This window comes from Triturus cristatus, chromosome 4_2 (assembly GCF_964204655.1).
Source record: "Triturus cristatus chromosome 4_2, aTriCri1.1, whole genome shotgun sequence".
Taxonomy (NCBI): domain Eukaryota; kingdom Metazoa; phylum Chordata; class Amphibia; order Caudata; family Salamandridae; genus Triturus; species Triturus cristatus.
In genome coordinates this window covers 846051582-846071608 of record NC_140586.1, presented here as the reverse complement: position 1 = coordinate 846071608, position 20027 = coordinate 846051582, and the positions used below count along the sequence as shown (strand labels likewise).

The following is a 20027-nucleotide window of genomic DNA, read 5'->3' as shown; positions in this document are numbered from 1 at the left end:
CTTCAGGAGTGGCGGCGCATAACCACAGACAAGTGGATACGGAACATCGTGCAGTACGGATACTGCGTAGACTTGGAGAAAAGACCTCCAAACAGAAAGCCGAAGGAAAGACAGAGATCGGCCCAAGAACTGGCAATACTCAGAGAAGAAACAAGGAAACTCCTGCAAAAGGGAGCCATAGAGACAGTGCCGTTCAGGGAACGCAACAAAGGGGTCTACTCAAACTACTTCGTGGTTCCGAAGGTAGACGGAGACCTCAGACCCATACTGGACCTCCGGTACCTAAACAAGTTCGTCAAAACACAAAGGTTCAAAATGACTTCACTGCAGGAGGTACTGCCACAGATAAGAGAAGGGGACTTCATGGTCACCGTGGACCTCAAGGATGCCTACCTTCACATCCCAATAAACAGAAGGCACAAGGGCCTTCTAAGATTCAACATCGAACAGGAACACTACCAGTTCACTACCCCGGCCTTCGGATTAAAATCAGCGCCAAGGGTCTTTACAAAATGCCTGTCGGCGGTAGCGGCACACCTACGAAAGCAGGGCATACACGTATACCCCTACTTGGACGACTGGCTGGTCAAGGCAAACTCACGCGAGAAGTGCGAGAGGCACGCAAAACGCGTAACGGACACCCTCACAAATCTGGGATTTTCCATCCACTGGGGAAAATCATCGCTGGAACCGGAGCAGGTAAAGATTTTCCTGGGGGCACAGATCAACTCCCTCAACAGTACAGTAGTGCCCAGCGACAGGAGGACAGATGCCCTACTGAAGGAGACGCAGCTCTACCAGAAGGGGCGAGCTCTGACAGTGAGGGCGGTGAGCAAGATGATGGGGATGATGGCGTCCTGTATCCAGCTGGTGCCGAATGTACGCCTGCACATGAGACCATTCCAGGAATGGCTGCAACAGCAATGGTCACAAGCAAACGGAAGTTGGGAGGATCTAGTGGTTGTTACGCACGCAGTGCAGGAGGAGATAACTTGGTGGAACAGAGACAACATAACAACAGGGAGAAGCCTGACACCACCAAGCCCAACAGTGACCATTACCACGGACGCATCGCAGATGGGATGGGGAGCGCACATGGACAACCTCAGAGTGAGGGGTCTATGGGCTCCGGCAGACGCGGTCCGCCACATCAACTACCTCGAGTTGAAAACAATACTGCTAGCCCTGAAGGCTTTCCAGAGACACCTGTGCGGGCAGAGGGTGTTGGTGCAGACAGACAACACCACGGCGATGTTCTACATCAACAAACAAGGGGGGACACAGTCGTTTCCCCTCTCATCCCTAGCTCAGGAGATTTGGAGATGGGCCATACCTCTCAGGATAGATCTACTGGCAATTCACCTACCAGGGAAGGACAATGTGGAGGCAGACTGGCTGAGCAGGCAGACCTCAGCATCGCACGAGTGGGAGCTCAATGGCCAGGAAACGGAGAAACTCTTCCGGAGATGGGGGACTCCCACAATAGACCTTTTTGCAACACGCCACAATGCAAAATGCCAAAGCTTCGCGTCCAGGCAACCAGATCAGCAATCCAAGGGAAATGCCCTATGGATAAGCTGGTCGAGGACATTTGCCTACGCCTTTCCACCGATACCCCTGTTGCACAGAGTGCTCGACAAGTGCAGAACCAGCAACATGACTCTGATCCTGGTGGCCCCACAGTGGGCGAGGCAGACATGGTTCTCACAGATTCAAGAAATGGCGCAAGGCAATCCGTACAGGTTCGAGCGAAGAAAAGACCTGCTCTCAATGCAAAACGGGGAGGTCCTGCACCCAGAGCCAGAGACCCTCAACCTAGCAGCATGGCTCCTGAAGACCTAGAGTTCGCACACCTAAGGTTACCTCAGAGCACTATGCGAGTGCTACGGGAGGCAAGGAAACCTACTACAAGAAAGTGCTACAGCGCAAAGTGGAAGAGATTCACGGTGTGGTGCAGGAAGAAGGGCCTGCACAACAGAATGACAAGAGACTCAACGGTGCTGAGGTACCTCACACACCTTCTAAAGAGTAACCTCTGCTCGAGCTCCCTAAGGGTGCACCTAGCAGCGATCGTTGCCTACACCAGAGGTGAGAAGGGTGGAAGTTTCTTCAGCTCGCAGGTGGTGAAGAGATTCATGGAGGGAGCCAAAAGAATGGCACCCCCGAAAAGGTTGCCGCCGCCGGCATGGAATTTAAACGTGGTTCTGACGGAGCTCATGAAGGCGCCGTTTGAACCCATTCACAAGGCCAATCTACAAATGTTGACGATGAAGACTGCCTTTCTAGTGGCCATAACCTCACTACGCAGAGTGAGCGAGCTTCAAGCACTAACGCTACAGGAGCCCTACATTCAAATTCACAAGGACAGGGTAGTCCTGAGGACGGACCCACACTTCATGCCCAAGGTAGTGTCGGCGTTTCACATGAATCAGAGTATACAGATACCGAGTTTCTTCCAAAACCCGACTACAAATGCAGAAAAGGCCCTGCACACCCTCGATGCCAGAAGAGCGGTGATGCACTACATTGAAAGAACCAAAGAACTCAGGAAGTCGAAGCAGCTGTTTGTGTCCTTTGCAACTAGCTTCATGGGTAGACCAGTGACCAAGGGCACCATCGCTAGGTGGATTGCCCTCACTATCCAATTCTGTCACAAACAGGCTGGACAGGAGCTAACGGAGGGGCCACAAGCTCACTCCACAAGGAAGAAGGGGGCCACAGTTGCCTTCCTGGCAAACACGCCCATCCAAGACATTTGTCTCGCAGCAACTTGGGCATCTGTGCACACGTTCACAAAGCACTACTGCGTGGACATTCAAATGAATAAGGAAGCACAGGTCGGACAGAAGGTGCTACAACACATTTTCAACGACCAGCGATCATCTTCCACCCAGCCACCACAAAAATAGGAAAACCGCTACAAAATCTATGCACAGCATAGTGAATCCAGAAAGATTCACGCTGCAAAACGAAAAGTTTCTTACCTGTCGGTGTAGTTTTGCAGCTTGAAGATCTTTCTGGATTCACTAGCGAACCCACCCACCTCCGCCAGGAAGATGAGGCTGGAGGAAGAGGGGGTGAAATGGATAGGATCAAAAAAGTGGATACGTACAGAAATATGGACAAAAGGATTAATCAATCGCCTAGGGTTAAAAAAAAAAAAAAACAGGGAAAAAAGAACCCGAAGATGGCGCCCCAAAGGTGGGACTTCCGCAGGAAGCACGACGACGTCACGGGAGGTGCACCAAATGGTGGACGTCGACGCCCACCTGGGCTACAAAAAAAAAAAAAAAAAAGACTACGAATCCGGACCCAACCACAAGATCGCGGAATAATGCACAGCTAGTGAATCCAGAAAGATCTTCAAGCTGCAAAACTACACCGACAGGTAAGAAACTTTTCGTTCCTCTGCAAGGTGGAAATGCCCGTTTTTCGCGCTGCAGCGGAGGCGCAAATGCTCTTGGTGATGTGTGTGCGCGCCACACACACAGCACTGCGCGCTCGGGGGTACTGAGCTGCGCGCGCGCACAGGTGCGCACCTTCGTGGGAACACTGGTGTAGACCAGACTGGTGACCAAAAACTCAGTGATAAAACTGGCAATTGACTTTCTCCATCAATGCATGAAGGGTCTGGAAAAATATCCCTGTATCCATCAGGACTGCCTCAACACTGCTGCAACTGAGGAAAGAGTTGTAGATGCACCTTTTTAAAGAACATGACCGCACAATGCAGTAATATTACCGGTCTCCTCAAAGAACCCAGTTACCTCTCCCATCACTTGCTGACTGTAATTGTGCCTTTCTCCACTTGCCTTGGTTTGTGCTATTAAAATAGCATATACTTAGAATAATCTTCCTTCACAGGCATAGAACTTCAGACTACACTACATGCACAGGTGCAAGAATGCAGACGTGTTGCTTAGTCATATGTGGCGACTACTAACTAGAATGTTGTAAGCAAAGATGCAATGTTAAATACAATAATCAAATAAAACCTCTTTTCATTTAAAAAGTAGCACTACAGATCTGGATAACAATGTTGAAGTTATTTTAAAATAGTAATGTATTGTCAATGCACGCTTAAACAAATGAAAATAGTTAAAGTGCTCTTGTGCCTTAAGGATAGTCAGCCGCTCTACAGGCGAATCAGACCGGCTGCAGATAGTCCTACCTGTGGTTGTTTCTCTTAGCTTTTTCTGTTTATTTGCTATCATGCTGTTACCCGAATTCGGTTCTAACAGTGTGCGTGCCTGGAAGCCCTTGCTGCCTGTGCCCTTACTTAGCTCTCCTCCAGCAGTTCCTAGAGGCCCTGGCTGCCTGTGCCATGACTCCGGTGTACATGTCAGAAAATCCCCCTCTGCTCTGCAGACAGAACACAACTGAGATGGTGAAAGGCTTCCCCTGCGGTACTCTAGCCTCCCTCTGGCAGAGATAGCGCCTTTAATACGGGAGATGGGCTGACTTCACAGAAACTGAGGCTTAGGTAGGGGGGGTGAGGGAAGAAAGAGGGAATACATGTTTTATCTATTTACGTGAATTTTTATATAGCATGCACATTTATGTAATTACCTGGAGGGTTATACACAGTTACAATGCTAGAATAAAACAAAATAACAAAAGTAGGTTATACAGTAGGAGTGTACATTAGTGAAACTATCGCGAAGTACAATAGTGAGCTGGTGATACTTGTGAGCAGCAGCAGCACTCACCCGATGAAGAGGAGCTAGTATCTTTCAATGCCAAGCGGCGAGTGAGACCGTCATACTGCAACTATGATCCGACTGCTACTTAAAAGGTAGTCAGTGTGACACACATACTTGTGGCGTGGAGAACACTGCAGCGCTGTCACGGTACGAGCCAGCCAACCACGACGACTTTCCCCTGCACCTTGACTCGAGGCCTGGACCGTGGACTCTGTTATGGTGTCACACTCGCTCGAACCCTGAGTCCGGAACTAAAACCTTGGAAACCTGAGTGACTCTCCACTGTCACAACCAACCTAAGCAGGGACAGGAAGTAATGGAGAGAACTTCACTGTCAGCAGGTTAGGACGATGTTATGCCATCCTGCCGGTCCAACGCTGCAGCCGGGTTAATATTATAATAAATTATTGCTCCTCCTGCGCAGGCAGCAGCGCATTCAGTCTCAGACACACTAAGACTAAGAGGACGCCGCGTGGACGGGACCGATGACACAGCACCACCACCACAACAGTCAGTCCAGTCCCCGGCCCACCGCTTCTGACCGACCTCTTCACTTCCTGTTACGGGAGGACTTGAGGTCACATTCCCCCCCCCCCCCCCCCCCCCCCCCCCCCCCCCAGGGTGCCACCGCCTATAATGCAACGACTGCTGAGGGCAGGCGGCGGTCCCACCAGGTCTCTGTATTAATTGTGCTGTCAGCGTGGCTCACTGTGACTGACACTAGCCGTGAAGCCGGTGCAGTGCCGGCGGTAATTTCGCAGGCACCAGGGCAGATTTTGTAACCTTGTCTGGGAGCAGATCTTTAACTCTTGAGCTGCTGCTGCTGGCAAGGGAAGTCTGCTGCGGCTCAGGGCGCACACAGGTGGCGGCAGCGCGCACTAGCACTTGTCGTAGTGGACAGCCAGTTTCAGCGCTGTCAGCAGAGTGCGGTCAGTAGCAAAAAATGCGTGACCATGCATTTCAGTGCGGGGATGCAGGAACACCACACTGAAATGCGTTAGCGTCACGCCTTATGCGTGATACTTGGCAGGCCTGATTCCAGGCGCTGAACGGCAACAAGCAAAGGAACATCACCCCCTGTTGTACTTTGCTGATTTTAGGAATTTGCAAGATGGGCATAGGCAAAGTGTAAAGGTCTAGGTGAACTTAAGGCTGGAACAGCCAATGAGTAAATTTTGAGCAAAGATTCCTGAGAGCGTTGAAAAAAAATACAGGCTCTTGAAAAGAACTTTCTTCAATAGGAGCAGGAGTAGTAAGGTGATTGAGACACAGCTAGGAAGATTCTAAGGGACATAGGCTGTGCAAGTTAGCTTAATTTGAAGCATCTGACTATCATATGCAGGAAAATACAATTAAATTTCATTACAATAATCCAGTGGTGCGCGAATCATAGCTTGTTGGTAGTAAAATTAACAGATAGTGGAAGGTAATATACAGCCTTTTTAGCAACTTTAGTTTTAAAATCAAATTGAAATCAAGAATAATTCCAGCATTTTTCAGTTTTAACTGGGTGCCCCAGGGACTTCACCACCATTCTGATGAAGTGCCCAAGATCAATTCCTTAGTTTTATTGTGGTGAATTTCCAAATTGCTGCAAGACATTTGGTCAGTAACCACCTCAGTCGCACATGAAACTGAAATGCAGCCATTGATCCCCCACATTGCAATCTTAGGATGATTTGGGTATCATCAGCAAAGCACATATATGAAAGATTGTAGCTTTTCATAAGTGCAGGTAGTGCACAAAAACGATTACATAGAGTAGGGCTAAACAATGAGCCCTGTGGGACTCCACATTGCAGTTGGTGAGAGGGGGGGGCATAAAAACTGACCCACTACGATCAGTCAAAAAGGATTGAAAGTAAGATAAGACCTGCTTAGCCATTCCAGCGAGCCTATTTAGTACGTTTTTGTGACAAACAATGTCAAGTCTGCAGAGAGCTCTAAAAGCATAGAGTAGCAGAGCCACCGTGATCCTTTAATTTAGAGTGGCAAACAATGCTGCTTAAGTATCATGCTGTGGGCGAAACCCACCTTGTGAAACGCCCACTAGTGAGTTTGACAGTGGGTTTAGTCTGTTGAATATTAACAAATCTTTCAGTAATCTGCACAAATATTTTAAAACGAAAGAGGACGAAAACTACTCAATGCACCAAGGTACACCCTGACTTTCTATAACAAAGGGATCTTACATGCACTGCTCCTGATTGAAGTTAATTTTGCAAATTAGAGGCTGTAAAATGTCAAGGTAAACAAGCATTTGCAATGCAATACGTCTCGCATTAATAAAAGTTTTAGCTATTGACTTTGCACATTATAATGCAACGCCAATACCTCAAGATTTCAGTAATGCGAGCCCTATTGCATTGCAAATGCTTGTGATTACTTGCAGTTCATAAAGTGAGCAGTGAACAGGCATCAAAGACTGCAACTAAACTGCAGGCCATGGGTTGAAAACCGTATATATTTTCCTGAATCTGTTATGATAAGGCTACTAAATAGGTGTCTTTGGTTAGTAATAAGAGAACTCCAAGCACTATGCCACGTTTTAAATCCTGACTTTGTGTTTTCCCTTGCCATACAATCTTAGCTCCTAATCCCAAACATTGAAGCCGATGTGTTACTTCTAACCCTGGAAACCCTTGTCGTCTTGTGTAACACCCTGTACATTGATTTACATTACACAGTTGCATGATTTATTGTCCATGTATAATGTATACGTGTGATGTAAAGTGCTCTGACACCTTACAGTGGGATGTTTAGAGCTATAAAAATATTAAATACAACAAATTAGCGATAGCCATTTAAATTGTTGTTCGTGTAAATACTCACACATATGGATGCATGTGACACTCTTACAGCGCATGCACAGCTCTTTCACAGGTGGTTGCACAAAGTCAAAAAACGGACTCCAAATGTCTTAAGTTTCTCTTAAGTACTCGTGAGGTGATAGCAAGCTGTGTGGCTTTGTTTCACAGGGTGCATTGGCACCTATGTGTAAGGCTGCAGATAGCTCCCAGACAGGAGTGTACTCCAACAAAAAGAGGGCTGATGGCCCTTTAAATTGCCCTTCGTTTTGGGCCCAAGACAGAAGAGGTCGTAAAAAGCCACCTTATTGCCAGGCAGAGCACGTGCGGAGGCAGCTGAATTGTGTCCACATGTTGGCAAATTACACTGAGACCATGTCAGCAAATTTCTCTGGGGCCAAACGGATCCCCGATCTGGCTGACTAATCTCTGCTGGACCAAGGATCTGGTGGGTTCCACCTTCATTCCAGCTCTGATAAACCTCCATAGTTGTTTAGAGAACCCTCTTCCCACCTAAACATTCCCTCTGCAACTGAAGAGACCCCTCACACAAGCCCATTCTACCCAGTTCTACTCTTATGTACATGGCCTTTGGCATCCATTACATTTATTTTATTTATTTATTTTGAAAGTTTTATATAGCGCTAATTCGACCTGTGGTGTTCTTTCCTGTGAAGTTCAATGGTGTCCTCGTCTATGGAGTGTGTTTGGTGTTCTGGTCTGTGAATTACTATGACGTGCTATGTTTACGTCCCAATGATCGTTGAAATGTACTTTCCCATCCACGAAGTGTGTTTGTGCTTTTGGGAGGGTGTTGATAAGCTGTCCGGTCTGCATACAGTTGTGGCGTGTTCATTCAAGCTGTAAAGCCCGCCACGCCGACACCCCGAGGTTTGTTTGTGGCTTCTCGTCCTATGCGTGTTCCCATGTGTAGCTGCGAGTGTCTGGCGCAGGCTGCTCAATGCTAGAATAGAGCCTGGCAGATGAGAGATGTGCCTCGGAGGGGCAGGACAACAAGTGAGGGAGGGAAGGGACTCGTGAGAGAATGAGGGGGGCAGAGAGGAAAAAAAGGCAGGGATGGAGGGGTAGGACAACGAGTGTGGGAGAGAAGGGACTTGTGAGAATTAGGGGGCAGAGAGGAAAAGAGGGGAGGGAGGGACAGGGCAACGAGTGAGGAAGAAAATTAACTTGTGAGATAATGAGGGAGATCGAGAAGAGAGCAGGGGGAGGGGCAGGACAACGAGTGAGGGAGAGCAGGGACTTTTGAGAGAATGAGGGGGGCAGAAAGAGGAGGAGAGGGCAGGGCGAGAGGGACAAGCGGGCCCAAAAATGCAGGCCGTAAGTCAGAGTGGGTCCAGGCTCTGTCCAGGGAGATGACGTCTTTCCTCCCAAGTACACGGGACGCAGCGCTATGGCTTCCAGGCGCTGTAATCAGCATCTTCGGTCCCTGACCTGCACAGGTGTTGTCCCTCCTGGTCATCCTTGCCCAAGACAGATGTTCTGCACACATTTTACCCTTTCTTTTTCTCCTGAGTGCGTCTCGGTTGACGCTCCCTACATGCAGGTAACGGCCCACTGGCTTAAGTGCTCGCCGCTATCTCCTACTGTGACAAGTAAATCGCTGCTTCGAATCTCGGCAAGGCCCACTCTTACATCCAATTGGTTGGGAGTGACTCTTTTTATCTAGAGCGCGTGGATGCAGTAAAACAATGAAAACGCTATGGATGAAGTGACTGCCTAAATTATAGCGCTCCAAGCCCCTGCAATGCAGAGGTCACTTTGCACCGGCATGCTGACGTCAGAGGACCCTGCCTAGTTCATACTGTGCAGGGTTCAGCGACACCGGGTGGATTTAGGGAGATCAGAGTTTGGATTATGGTCCATAAATAAATAAATCTATCATTTATAAAAGGTGGCAACTCACCGATGAGCGTCTCGAGGCGCTGCCTGGTGTAACTTTACGTTTCACCACAGGCGCAGAGACTGCTCCAGCAGCACCTCCACCGCCCCTTCCGTGCTGAAATGAAACCAGTGATGCGCGCGCACCACAGAGGAGCGGGCAGAGGGAGCCTGTTGTCTGTGCCGCTGATGCGAGTAACAGACACCAACGGGAATGGGCAGAGGAAAGGCGGGACATGCGCCCGCCTTTGCCCTATTGCGTGCCTTATTTAAAAAAACAAAAAAACACGCTAAAGCCAATGACAGCCAGCGAAAGCAAAACCACACGCACAAGCGTGTGGTCAGCTTTCAGAACCCCCTACATGAGGTCTCACGCTGCGCGAGCAGTGTTGCGCACTGCAACGCTAGGCGCGAGACCTAAAAAGGGCATTGGGAGAGCCTGATTTATTTGCAATAACATTTTAGCGACACAGGAGTCGTCAGTTTTCAAATTGGCATTATAAAGGATGTGTGTTTAATGAAGAGATTCAAAAATTGCCATAAGCTTATTAAAACAGCTCATCCAGAACTCTATGAAAGGCGACTCAACATGGCCAAAAATACCCATAAGGAAACATCATAAATGTTCGAGGCATGTGTGGCTGTAGATAGACATTCTATGCATACTCCTGCCATCTAGTGTTGGGCCTGGATGTGTGCAAGTTATTTTTCTTCAAAGAAGTCTTTTGAGTGACGAGGTACTATAACTCCTCCTTTTGCTGGTAATGTGCATTGTCATCCACCCTGTTAGATATTTTTTCTTTCCGCTGTCTGGTTTGGACCTGTGCTCCGGTTCTACACCATTATGGTGCTCTTTTAGGTCCACACTGGTTCGCTCTCGGGACGACATTTGTGACTTTACTAGGTCCACCATGGCCGCCTCCAGGGCCACACCCATTGTGGCCCTACTTCTGTATCTTCACTGTTCCGCATATGTCCATCTCCATCAGGTCTGCAATTTGTGTTTTTTGCCAGAGCACAATGAGCCTGTTTGCGATGCTTGCTGCTTCAAAAACACCCTTAGACTGTTGTGCTTAGCGTCTCAAGATGTCATGTAGGCACAGAGGACCGCTCCAAATTGGAAATCAATGACTTTCTTCCAGCTGAGCAGGAACAGAGTACGGTACCCCCTCGCCACTGCTCTCAAGCTGAGCAGCCCTCTGCCAAGTGACATCCAGCCACTCTGGAACGCCAGAGACCAGCCACAGGGCCACCACTGCCTTCAGGCCGTGGCCCGCACTGACAGACCTCTTCAGAGGTGCCGCACACTCCAGCTCGGCACCGAGAAAATCAGTGAGACTGGCTCGACCTTCAGCGCCCAGCCTTTCCACCTTGGCGCCAACCAAACCATCTGCGCAGAAATCAAAGCTGCTTTTGGAGCCGAAACCTTTGGCGTTGACCAGCAAATCTGAAATAAGCTCCTGCACTGGGGAACCAATTCTCCACAAACTACAGGAGGAGATAAATGCTCGGCAGAGACAATTGGTCATCCATCCTCAAGCGGGCTGGATCCTCACCCACCCTTCAGAGTATGCAGTGCTCAACCCTCCAAATGTCAGCTATCCTTCGAGGACGCCTTGGACATTCCAACCCCACTAAAGTAGTGCAAGAAGGCAGACAAGGCTACTAGCCCCTTACTCCTCACACATACATCACCCCACCCTTTTCCTCAATCTTCAGCTTCCCCGCCTGCTTCTTCAGGGGATCCACTTGACATTACACCTTAGGGGTCACCTCATTGTGACACAGCTGGTCAATACTTCTCCGCTGAGCGACATGGGATTCCTATGGCAAAAATTCACTGGGGATACAAACTCCAACTTACACTCTGCCCACCTCTCTCCACTGGGCGATTCCACATCCTATCCGGAACTTATTGGGGGGGGGGGGGGCAGCCTTCTTCGATAAGGTGGAACTTCACACACAGCTTTTGGAGGAGGACTTACTCTTTGAAACCCTCTCCTCCACTGACCGATCCACCCAAAACTTTCCCATTCTCAGTCATAATCTGCCACACTCCTGACATTTTTCAAGAACACGTCCACGCTAGGTCATAACTCCCAGGTTGGACAAAAAGTACAAGGTGTCTCCCCTACCAACCCCATTTACATTAGTGGACAACACCCTCCTTACTCCCTCATCACTACAGCCTGTAAGCGAGCCAATTCTCATGCTACTGGTGATGGACAAGGAGAGTAAAGCGTATAGGCGCTGCGGGTAAGAGGGTGGCCACGCAATCAGCCAATCATTGTCACATTGCTAACGCCATTGGGCTACTCTCTAGATAAGACTGTGCCCACTGCGATGAAATGGAGGAGATCCTCCAGCATCTTCCAGAGTTACACAGGGAAAGGGGTTATGAGATTGTCTCAGGGGACCCAGATCTCTAATGCCACTGTCCGCTGTGCGTTTGATGCCGCGGACACGGTTGGCAGAGGTGTGTACTCCAGGCTGCTCTCGCGCAGGTATGCCCGGCTCCATATATTTCTAGCTTCAAGCCAGAGGTCCAACTGAACCTCCTTCACATGCCTTGTGATGCTCCGTATCTTTTTGATCTGCAGGTAGACCAAACTTTAGAGAAATTCAAAAATTATAGACTGCAAAGGCTATGAGTGCACTTCAAACAGCTGCACCTCATGGCACCTTTCATCACACACCCTTCCGTGGAGGCTCAGACTACTTTCCCCGACGCCTCAACATTCTACCTATATTTACAGGCCCAGCAACCCTCTTGCAGAACCTACTTCAGGGGATCCTCCAGAGGAAGCAATTCAAAAGGCGCTTTTTGTGAAGGTGGCTCCCCCAACTGTGCTGCCACCACCTTCAAACCCGGACTTATCCCCCCCCTCCCCTCCCATGTCTTGGCTCCCCTCCCTAGATTACACAACACCTTTTTGGGGGCGTCTTCAACAGTTCTTCTACATTTGACGGAACGTCGCCTTCCGACCAGTGGGTGTTGGGCATTATCAGACCGGGTTATTGCCTGGGGCTCATTTCCACAGGTCCCACCATTCCACATCACCAATGCAAACACTCCACAGAACACCAGAGGCTACACAGGACTGTAGTCAAAGCACTACTTCTTAAGGGGCTATAAAACTCGTCCCCCCAACTTTACCTGGGTATCGAAGTATACTTCCTAATTCCCAAAAAGGACAGCTCCCACCATTGTGGACCGCCGGCCTCTCAACTAATACATTCTCTCAAAACACTTTCATATGGTTAGTCTTCAAGATGTTGTTCCACTTCTGCACATAGACGACTTCATGACTGCTCTCGACCTGAAGACGTCTATTTTCATACACCAGTACACCCGGCTCATCGCCAATTTCTCAGGTGTGTGGTCAGCTGAAAGCGTTACCAGTTCAAAGTGCTCCCTTTTGTGGTCACCATTGCACCCCATGTGTTAACTAAGTGTCTTACGTTGGTAGATGCTCATCTGTGCAGACAGGACATTCATGTCTTCCTTTACCCAGATGACTGGCTGATCAAAAATGCCACCAGCAATGCAGCGGAAACACTCAGATTACCAAAGCTCGACTACATGACCTAGGGTTTACCATCAACACCACCAAATCCCACCTACAACCCCTGCAGATCCAATAATTCCTAGACGCAATTCTCAATTCGGAGATTATCCTGGCTGGGTCTGGCTAAGCCATGCCACAGTCCTTTCAAGCATTAATTCCTCTTTTCCAACCAGACCGTCTGGTCTCAGTCAGGACAGCCATGCGTCTAATTGGCATGATGGCCTCCTGCATTGCTATAGTACCCCATGCCAGACTACATGTGCTTCCGTTGCAGGAGTGCCTAGCAGCTCAATGGTCTTAAGCGGATGGTCATTGGGATGATCTAGTGTTGATTGGTCGCCACTCTCTGCAGTGGTGGAACACCAACAATCTGATGCAGAGGCGACCTTCTCTAGACCCAGTTCAGCAGAGGACCATCATAACATGCCTCCCTTACAGGGTGAGGTGCACACTTGCAGTATCTGACTGTCCAGGGCCAATGCGGGCCCAAACACCCGGGCCACCACATCAGTTATCTCGAACTTCTAGCCGTTTACCCAGCGTTGAAGTCTTTCCTACCTCTCCTGATGCACAAGGTCATTCTTGTTCATATGAACAAAATAAGTGTGTTACTTTAAAAAACCGGGCAGAGGCCAGTCTCCCCAACTCTCAGTTATCCCAGAGCATTTGGTGATGGGTTCACCACAAAATCCATTTGTTAGCAAAGTACCTTCCAGGAAAGGACTACGGCTTTGCTGACCACCTCAGTAGAATGTAGCAACAGGTACACAAGTGGAAACTCCGCCCATTAGTCCTCTGCCAGTACTTCTAGCCCTGGAGCTTTCCAGAGATGGACCTTTCCGCCACAGCAGAGAAAGCCAAATGCCCAAACATTGCCTCCAGGTTCCCACACCCACAATCCAAAGGCAGTGTTTTCAGGCAGTGTTTATATATGAATTAGAAAAATCATATGTATTTTTCTCAATCCCTGTGGCTCACACTTATGGTGAGTAAGTGGCTTTGAATGTAGCTTAATTGTTTGGCAAGTTTTGAGTTTTGAGTGTACATCCTAAGGGGAATATTGTTAAAATTATTGTTGATTGGTACCCTGTGCCCTTGATGGCTTCCTCTCTTTTTGGTAAGGCCTTCTCGCGCAGAACCATGGAGAAATCCGGCACCTGACCTCCGGTCTCTCAACCTTGCAATCTGGTTCCTGAGGTAATAGAATTTGGTACCTTAATCGTCCACCTGAATGCATGAGCTTTCTCTAAGAAGTATTCAGACCTACCACCCAGGCATGCTATGCAGCCAAGTAGTTGAGGTTTGTGTGCTATTGTCACTCAAAACCTATTGATCCCTTAAAGGCCAAAGTGCAGTACATGGTCTGCTACATTTGCAGTTTTTAGGCCTAGCCTTCACCTCAAAATAGCTACACCTGGCTGCTGTGGCCACTTACCTTCAGAGTAGAACACGTCTCTCTCTTCTGGATACCAGTCATTCAAAGCTTTAATGGAAGGGCTCAAAAGGCTCATTCCCCCTCTGATCCCACCAGTCCCAATATGAAATCTTAACGTTTTAGTGAAAAGACTCGTGAGTCCTTTGTTTGAGCCCTTCCGCTCCTGTCCCCTTCAATACCTTTATTGAAAGGTGGCATTTCTAGTTTCTTTCACTTCCCACAGATGTGTCCATGAGCTAGAGGTATTGACCTGAGAATAACTTTTTTCCAAGTTCATAGGTTGGGGTTATCCATCAAAGCAACCCCAAAATCATCTGCTAGTATCCCAGTTTTACCGTAATCAGTTCTTTAAACTTCCTGTTTTTTTCCCCCCACAACCTAACTCTGTTGCGGAACGGACTCTTTATACTTTTGGATATGAAAGGAATCCTCATGTACTACATTGAAAGAACTAAACTATTTAGGAGCACACAACATTGTTGCTTTCTCAAAACCCCCATAAAGGGAAGGCTCTGTCCAAACCAGGCATTGCAAGATGGATCATGAAATGCATCCAAACATGCTATGCTAAAGCAACTTTGTCCATTCGTCCTAAAGCCCACCACATCTGGGAGGACTGCTTTACAGTCTATGCACAGCATGTGTATCTACAGCCACACATGCCTCGAACAGAAATTGTTACTTCCCCTATGAACATCCTGTGGCATTTAGTGCTTGTAGATTCACATGCGCCCACCCTCCTCCCGTGACACCCATGGCTTTTGCAGTGTTTGTTTTTTACTACCTCTTTTCCTCTCTCCTGCATATACATCTCTCTATACTTCACTTCACATTCCAACCTCACCTGCTATGCGGGGAAAAACAATCTAACAATGGACTCGATGTCCATTCGCATTATCAGCAAGAGGAGTCACAGTACCTCATGATTTGAAAGACTTCTTTGAAGAAAAACAGCTTGCACACATCTGGTCTGAGCACTAGATGGCAGGAGTATGCACAGCATGTGAATCTACAGCACTACATGCCATAAACGGATGCTTACAGGGTAAGCAACAGTTTCCTTCTCTCCCTAGAGCTCTGCCAAATCTCTGTATCCCCATCAGCAGCCCTACGTGACAACCGCTCCAATATTTTCCAAAAGATAAAATTGTTTGCATTTAGAAAGGTTTTGTTCCTATTACTCCTAGTCCCTACTTTCTTTCCAACTTGTGCTCAGTTGCTGACACATCGCTTGCCAAATTCAAAGAAATCTCTTGCAAAATCAGAACAAGCACTACTTTCTTGCAAATAACCCTCACCTACTGATCCTTGTCCTACCCGCATCATTAATTGGTCATTAATGTAATCAACTCTATCTTAAATAAACTTTAGTACCTCTGTTCTCACTGCTAAGTTACCCCTGAACTGGAACGGCTCAAATATGACCACTTTTAAAGCAGCCATCAGCTGATTCCTGCAGTCCTTGGCAATTTTAGACCCTTTTCCTGAATACATTCGGTTTAAAAAATGCTGGAACAAATGGTCAACAACTAACTTTCCAGCCCAACTTGCAGTCACTGAGCTCACCAGTGTGGGATAGCTGTGCTCGTGCTCCTTTCAGTATTACCTCCCACCTGGTGCTCCTGCACAGCCTCAAAGAGCTGGGCCTTTGCAAACCGGATGGCAGTAGGGTTAATTCATTCCTCACTGACTGCCTGCCCTCAGTCTTGCCACCCTCTCTTAAGCTGCAGTAAAACTTGCCTTTGGGGTGCCTTGGGGCTCCTCTCTTAGCCCAGTTCTCTTGAACATATATATGGCCCCGCGAGTGGACTTGGTGAAGAGCTTCAGGCTAAGAAAAGTTTCATTTGCAGATGAGACAAAGTTGCTTTTGTCAATTGAATCTTCTTGGGTATTAAGTTCCTATAAGGCCTGTATGACAGTTGTGGCAACATGGGTGAATAACAGTTGCCTCAAATTAAACTCATGCAGTGGGGATTATATCTTCGGTTCCCCTAGTTCGATCTGGCCCCTCTCTTGGTGACCAGCAGCGCTCGGGAAACCTAGGAGTCATATTTATCTTTTAGAAATTAGATCACCTCAGTTTCTGCCTTTTGCTTTTGCCTTTTCTGAGCCATGAGAAAATTCTGGAACGTCTTTCTTTGAAAACCATCATACATGCTATTACTGTGGGAGTGTTCCAAAATTAGCAAGTATTGGACAGATGTTCTCAAATGTATGGAAGAAGTTCTGGGACTGGACCTGAACCTAGAGGCTAAAAGGTGTCGAGGGACCTGAGCAGCAAGGAGAAAACATGGGCAACCCTGGGGCACACAGTAGCCAAGCGTAATATTGCCAGAATATGGGGGGGCAAATGAAGCCCCAGGCCTAAACTCATGGAAACCAGACCTGGACTGGTGCATGTTTCGAGAAAAAACAGAACATGTTTCCAGGGGAGGCCCGAAAAAGTGGTCTCCAATAAGGACTCAATGGAATGTTTGTCGTGGTAACATTTGTACTCCCCCTCTTGTTCCTCCCCATCCCCTACTTGATGAATCTATACAGAATAATCATTGTGAAGATTGACCTAGCAAAGTACCAAAGGACCGGGGTAATATCCACATCAACAAATCTCAAACCAGTATGCTCTAAACACCTGATGACTGGATATGTAAATTCAAAATGTTGTTTTTCAATAAAAAGATTTATAATTTAAAAAAAATACATGCTATTACTACCACCAGTCTTGACTACGCCAATTCCATCTACATAGCCTTTTCTGAGGGACCGGTTCATCGGCTCTAGCTAGTAGAGAACCCATCCGCAAGACTCAATCTCAAAATTCCTCGAAGACTATCTGCGGCCAAGCATTTAAACACTCCACTGGCTCCTGATTGAAGAGAGAATACCTTTTAAGGCTCTTACTAGAAGTTGGGGTCTTTCACAGGACTGGTCTTATGCACATTTCCAACTGGTTCAAATGCTATTGCCCTGCATGTTCGTTAAGATTTTTTTTAACATTACTTCCTAAAATCCCCAAATTCATTTGGATCAGAAAGGGAGGAAGACCCTCTGCTTTCCTAGCAGCTGTAATGCAGAACCAGTTTCACCTAGAAATGCTCCTTCCCGCATTTTTTCTTTCGCAAGAAGCTGAACACCTGCTCTGGGTAACTGTTCACACATTACGCTGTTCGCTTCTGTCAGTGTTCCCTCTAGTGCCTTGATGTCCCTGGTGCGGCAGCTGCTTTTGCTTTACAAATATCCTCATTTACTCATTTTTGTTTGGGTAAAAATGAATTCCATTTTGTACCAGGATGCAGAAAGTGTTTTTTTTTTTTTGCAGAGTTTTATATAGCACGAACTTGACCCGAATCCAATCCGGTATCGGAGCGCTTTAAATGGCACTAGTTACGTTACATGAGGACACACATTCATTTTTTTTTGTTAGGCACCTGGAGATTAAGTGATTTGCCCAGAATCACAGGCTGGTCAGCGTCATTACCGAGACTCGAACCCAGGTCTGAGATCGAGCGCCCTGTTAGCTGTGGTTTTGAGTCGCAATACGGTCAAGCATATGCAGCCCACTCATTGAATTGAGAATTGTTGTCCTCAGTCAAGCCCATTAAGACACAGATCTTGTTAATAAGAACTGCACTGATATTTATTGCATTAACTAGTGGCTCAAAGTCTTACCAAATGTCAAACACCACATTTCTGCTTTGTAATGTTTGTGAGCTGTAAAACAGAAGTCATAATTTGAGTTGAAAGATGAGCTTGCTCTTGGGAGGACCTGAACGGAATAGCGTTCATCACTTTGTATTACAGGTCATGGGCTCCCTTTCTCTATAAGGCTTTGGTGCATCCAACAGTCCTGCAGAGCTGACCTAATAATGGCACACACGTCTCTGGAATGGACTTAGACTCTGCTGAATCACTGGCTTGTCTACTATACTCTCTGGTTCAGATTCAGTTCACGCCAGAGTATTACTAATCTTTTTTGGGCCATTATTCAAAGATAGCTCATGGTATACTTCCTGTATGTAACTTATCATTAAAGTGACATAGCTTTAAGTGTGATTTGAGATACATTTTCATAAGAGTGAATAAGCTTCTCATCTGCTGTGTTTTTTTTGTAGTTGGCGAGAAGATTCAGATACCGATAACTGCATCACATGTTTGTGCAGGTCTTACTTTCACTCTTTGAACACAATTTCTTTTCAGGGCTACTTTCTTTTTGGCAAACTCCAGTGCTTGTAAGTTTCCTGCCTATCCTTTCTCATTGCAAAATCCTTGCAGGGAGAGATTAATGTGCACTTTGCGTGCCAGAAAATAACGCTGTTGTCTTCTTCTAGATGGACCCTCAACGCCGGCCTTCATTTGCCGAAATAGTTCAAACGCTAGAGCAAATTTTAAATCGGTTGAAAAATGAAGATTCTGAGAGAGAGAAGCGACTCCCAGACAACATTGACAGGAAAATGCTTTCTGTGCCAAAAGGTGAGTGTTTGGAATCAAGGGTTTTTGAGTGCCTCTCTGGCGCTGTGTGGTAAATGTTCCCCAGTACTCCATTGGTCCATGGCTTTCAGCATCAGTCTGTATCAGCACAATCATCTGAGCTTCTTCACCTGAACCATCATGTCCCTTTCCAAGGACTCCCTGAAGGGCTTCTGTCATACACTAGGGCTTCAAAGGCATTCTTTAGCCTACCTGAGCGAGGGTCACTAGAAATCCGCCAGATGTAAAGTGGTCATGCTGAGGCCGCTGCTGTGCTGGTGGCGATGCTATGAAGAGGTGTGGCACAGCGGCCAGGGCGACTGACTCAGGAATCTGGAGATCACGGTTCGATCCCCGGCGGCAGATCAGCCCAGCACCATGTGACTCTGGGCAGTAGCTTGCTTAATCTTCCTGACGTCCCCCAGCGCCTAGAGACCCTTACGGGTGATTGTTCGCGCTTTACAAATGTGGATTATTATGATGTTAGAAAAAAAATAAATGAATAACAATCTCATTCCCATTTCAAAAACCTGGGCAGTGTTACTGGAAGGGCGTATTTGCTTTCACAAAGCGAGGCGTTGTTTCAAAATCCCACGGATGATCTGTTGGATGCTGATCTTGAGGTACACTGACCGGGCAGGGTAAGAATCCCAATGTTGTGTTATGTTGGGTGCTGCTGGTCAGGGCAATGTGTGGTTTCCAGTACTGGAGTAGGTGATTTGTTGGAGCTCCTTGGTGACTGGGATCAGTAAAGTCCTCTCACTGGTATGCATTTGGTGTTAAAGGTCAGATGTTAAGTGGACTGGCAGACCCGTGTGAAAGCCCAAATGCATTGGCATAGCTTCATCAGACCTGACCCTGGAATAAGTCTGGTGCTGCCAATCAGGATGAATGAATGAACAGGGAAATGAATAAATGTGTGTTGCAAATATGATTGAAGTACCTTCCAAGGCAGTGAGAGGTTGTTTGAACTGGAATTGGTCAGTCTTTATGTCAAGATTGAAGTGTGATAGCAGTCGTGTTCATCTTCGAACTGAGGTGACTCGGTGGTGCTCTGCAGCCAGATTCGGACAGACCTTTAGAACCATCACGCAGTGCCCACGGGCTGGTTTGAGAGGTCCCCGTGTGGACTTTTTTTTAGGATGTT

The 20027-nt window shown here is 47.5% G+C and overlaps 1 protein-coding gene across 1 annotated transcript in view; it reads left to right on the top strand.

The window, feature by feature from the left end:
* Positions 1-20027, top strand: part of TESK2 (testis associated actin remodelling kinase 2) — a 566234-nt gene that overhangs the window by 529717 nt on the left and 16490 nt on the right. Inside the window, exon 11 of the mRNA XM_085602833.1 lies at positions 18742-18883. Within this exon, the coding sequence (XP_085458959.1) occupies positions 18742-18883 (142 nt within the window). The remainder of the gene's footprint in view (positions 1-18741; positions 18884-20027) is intronic.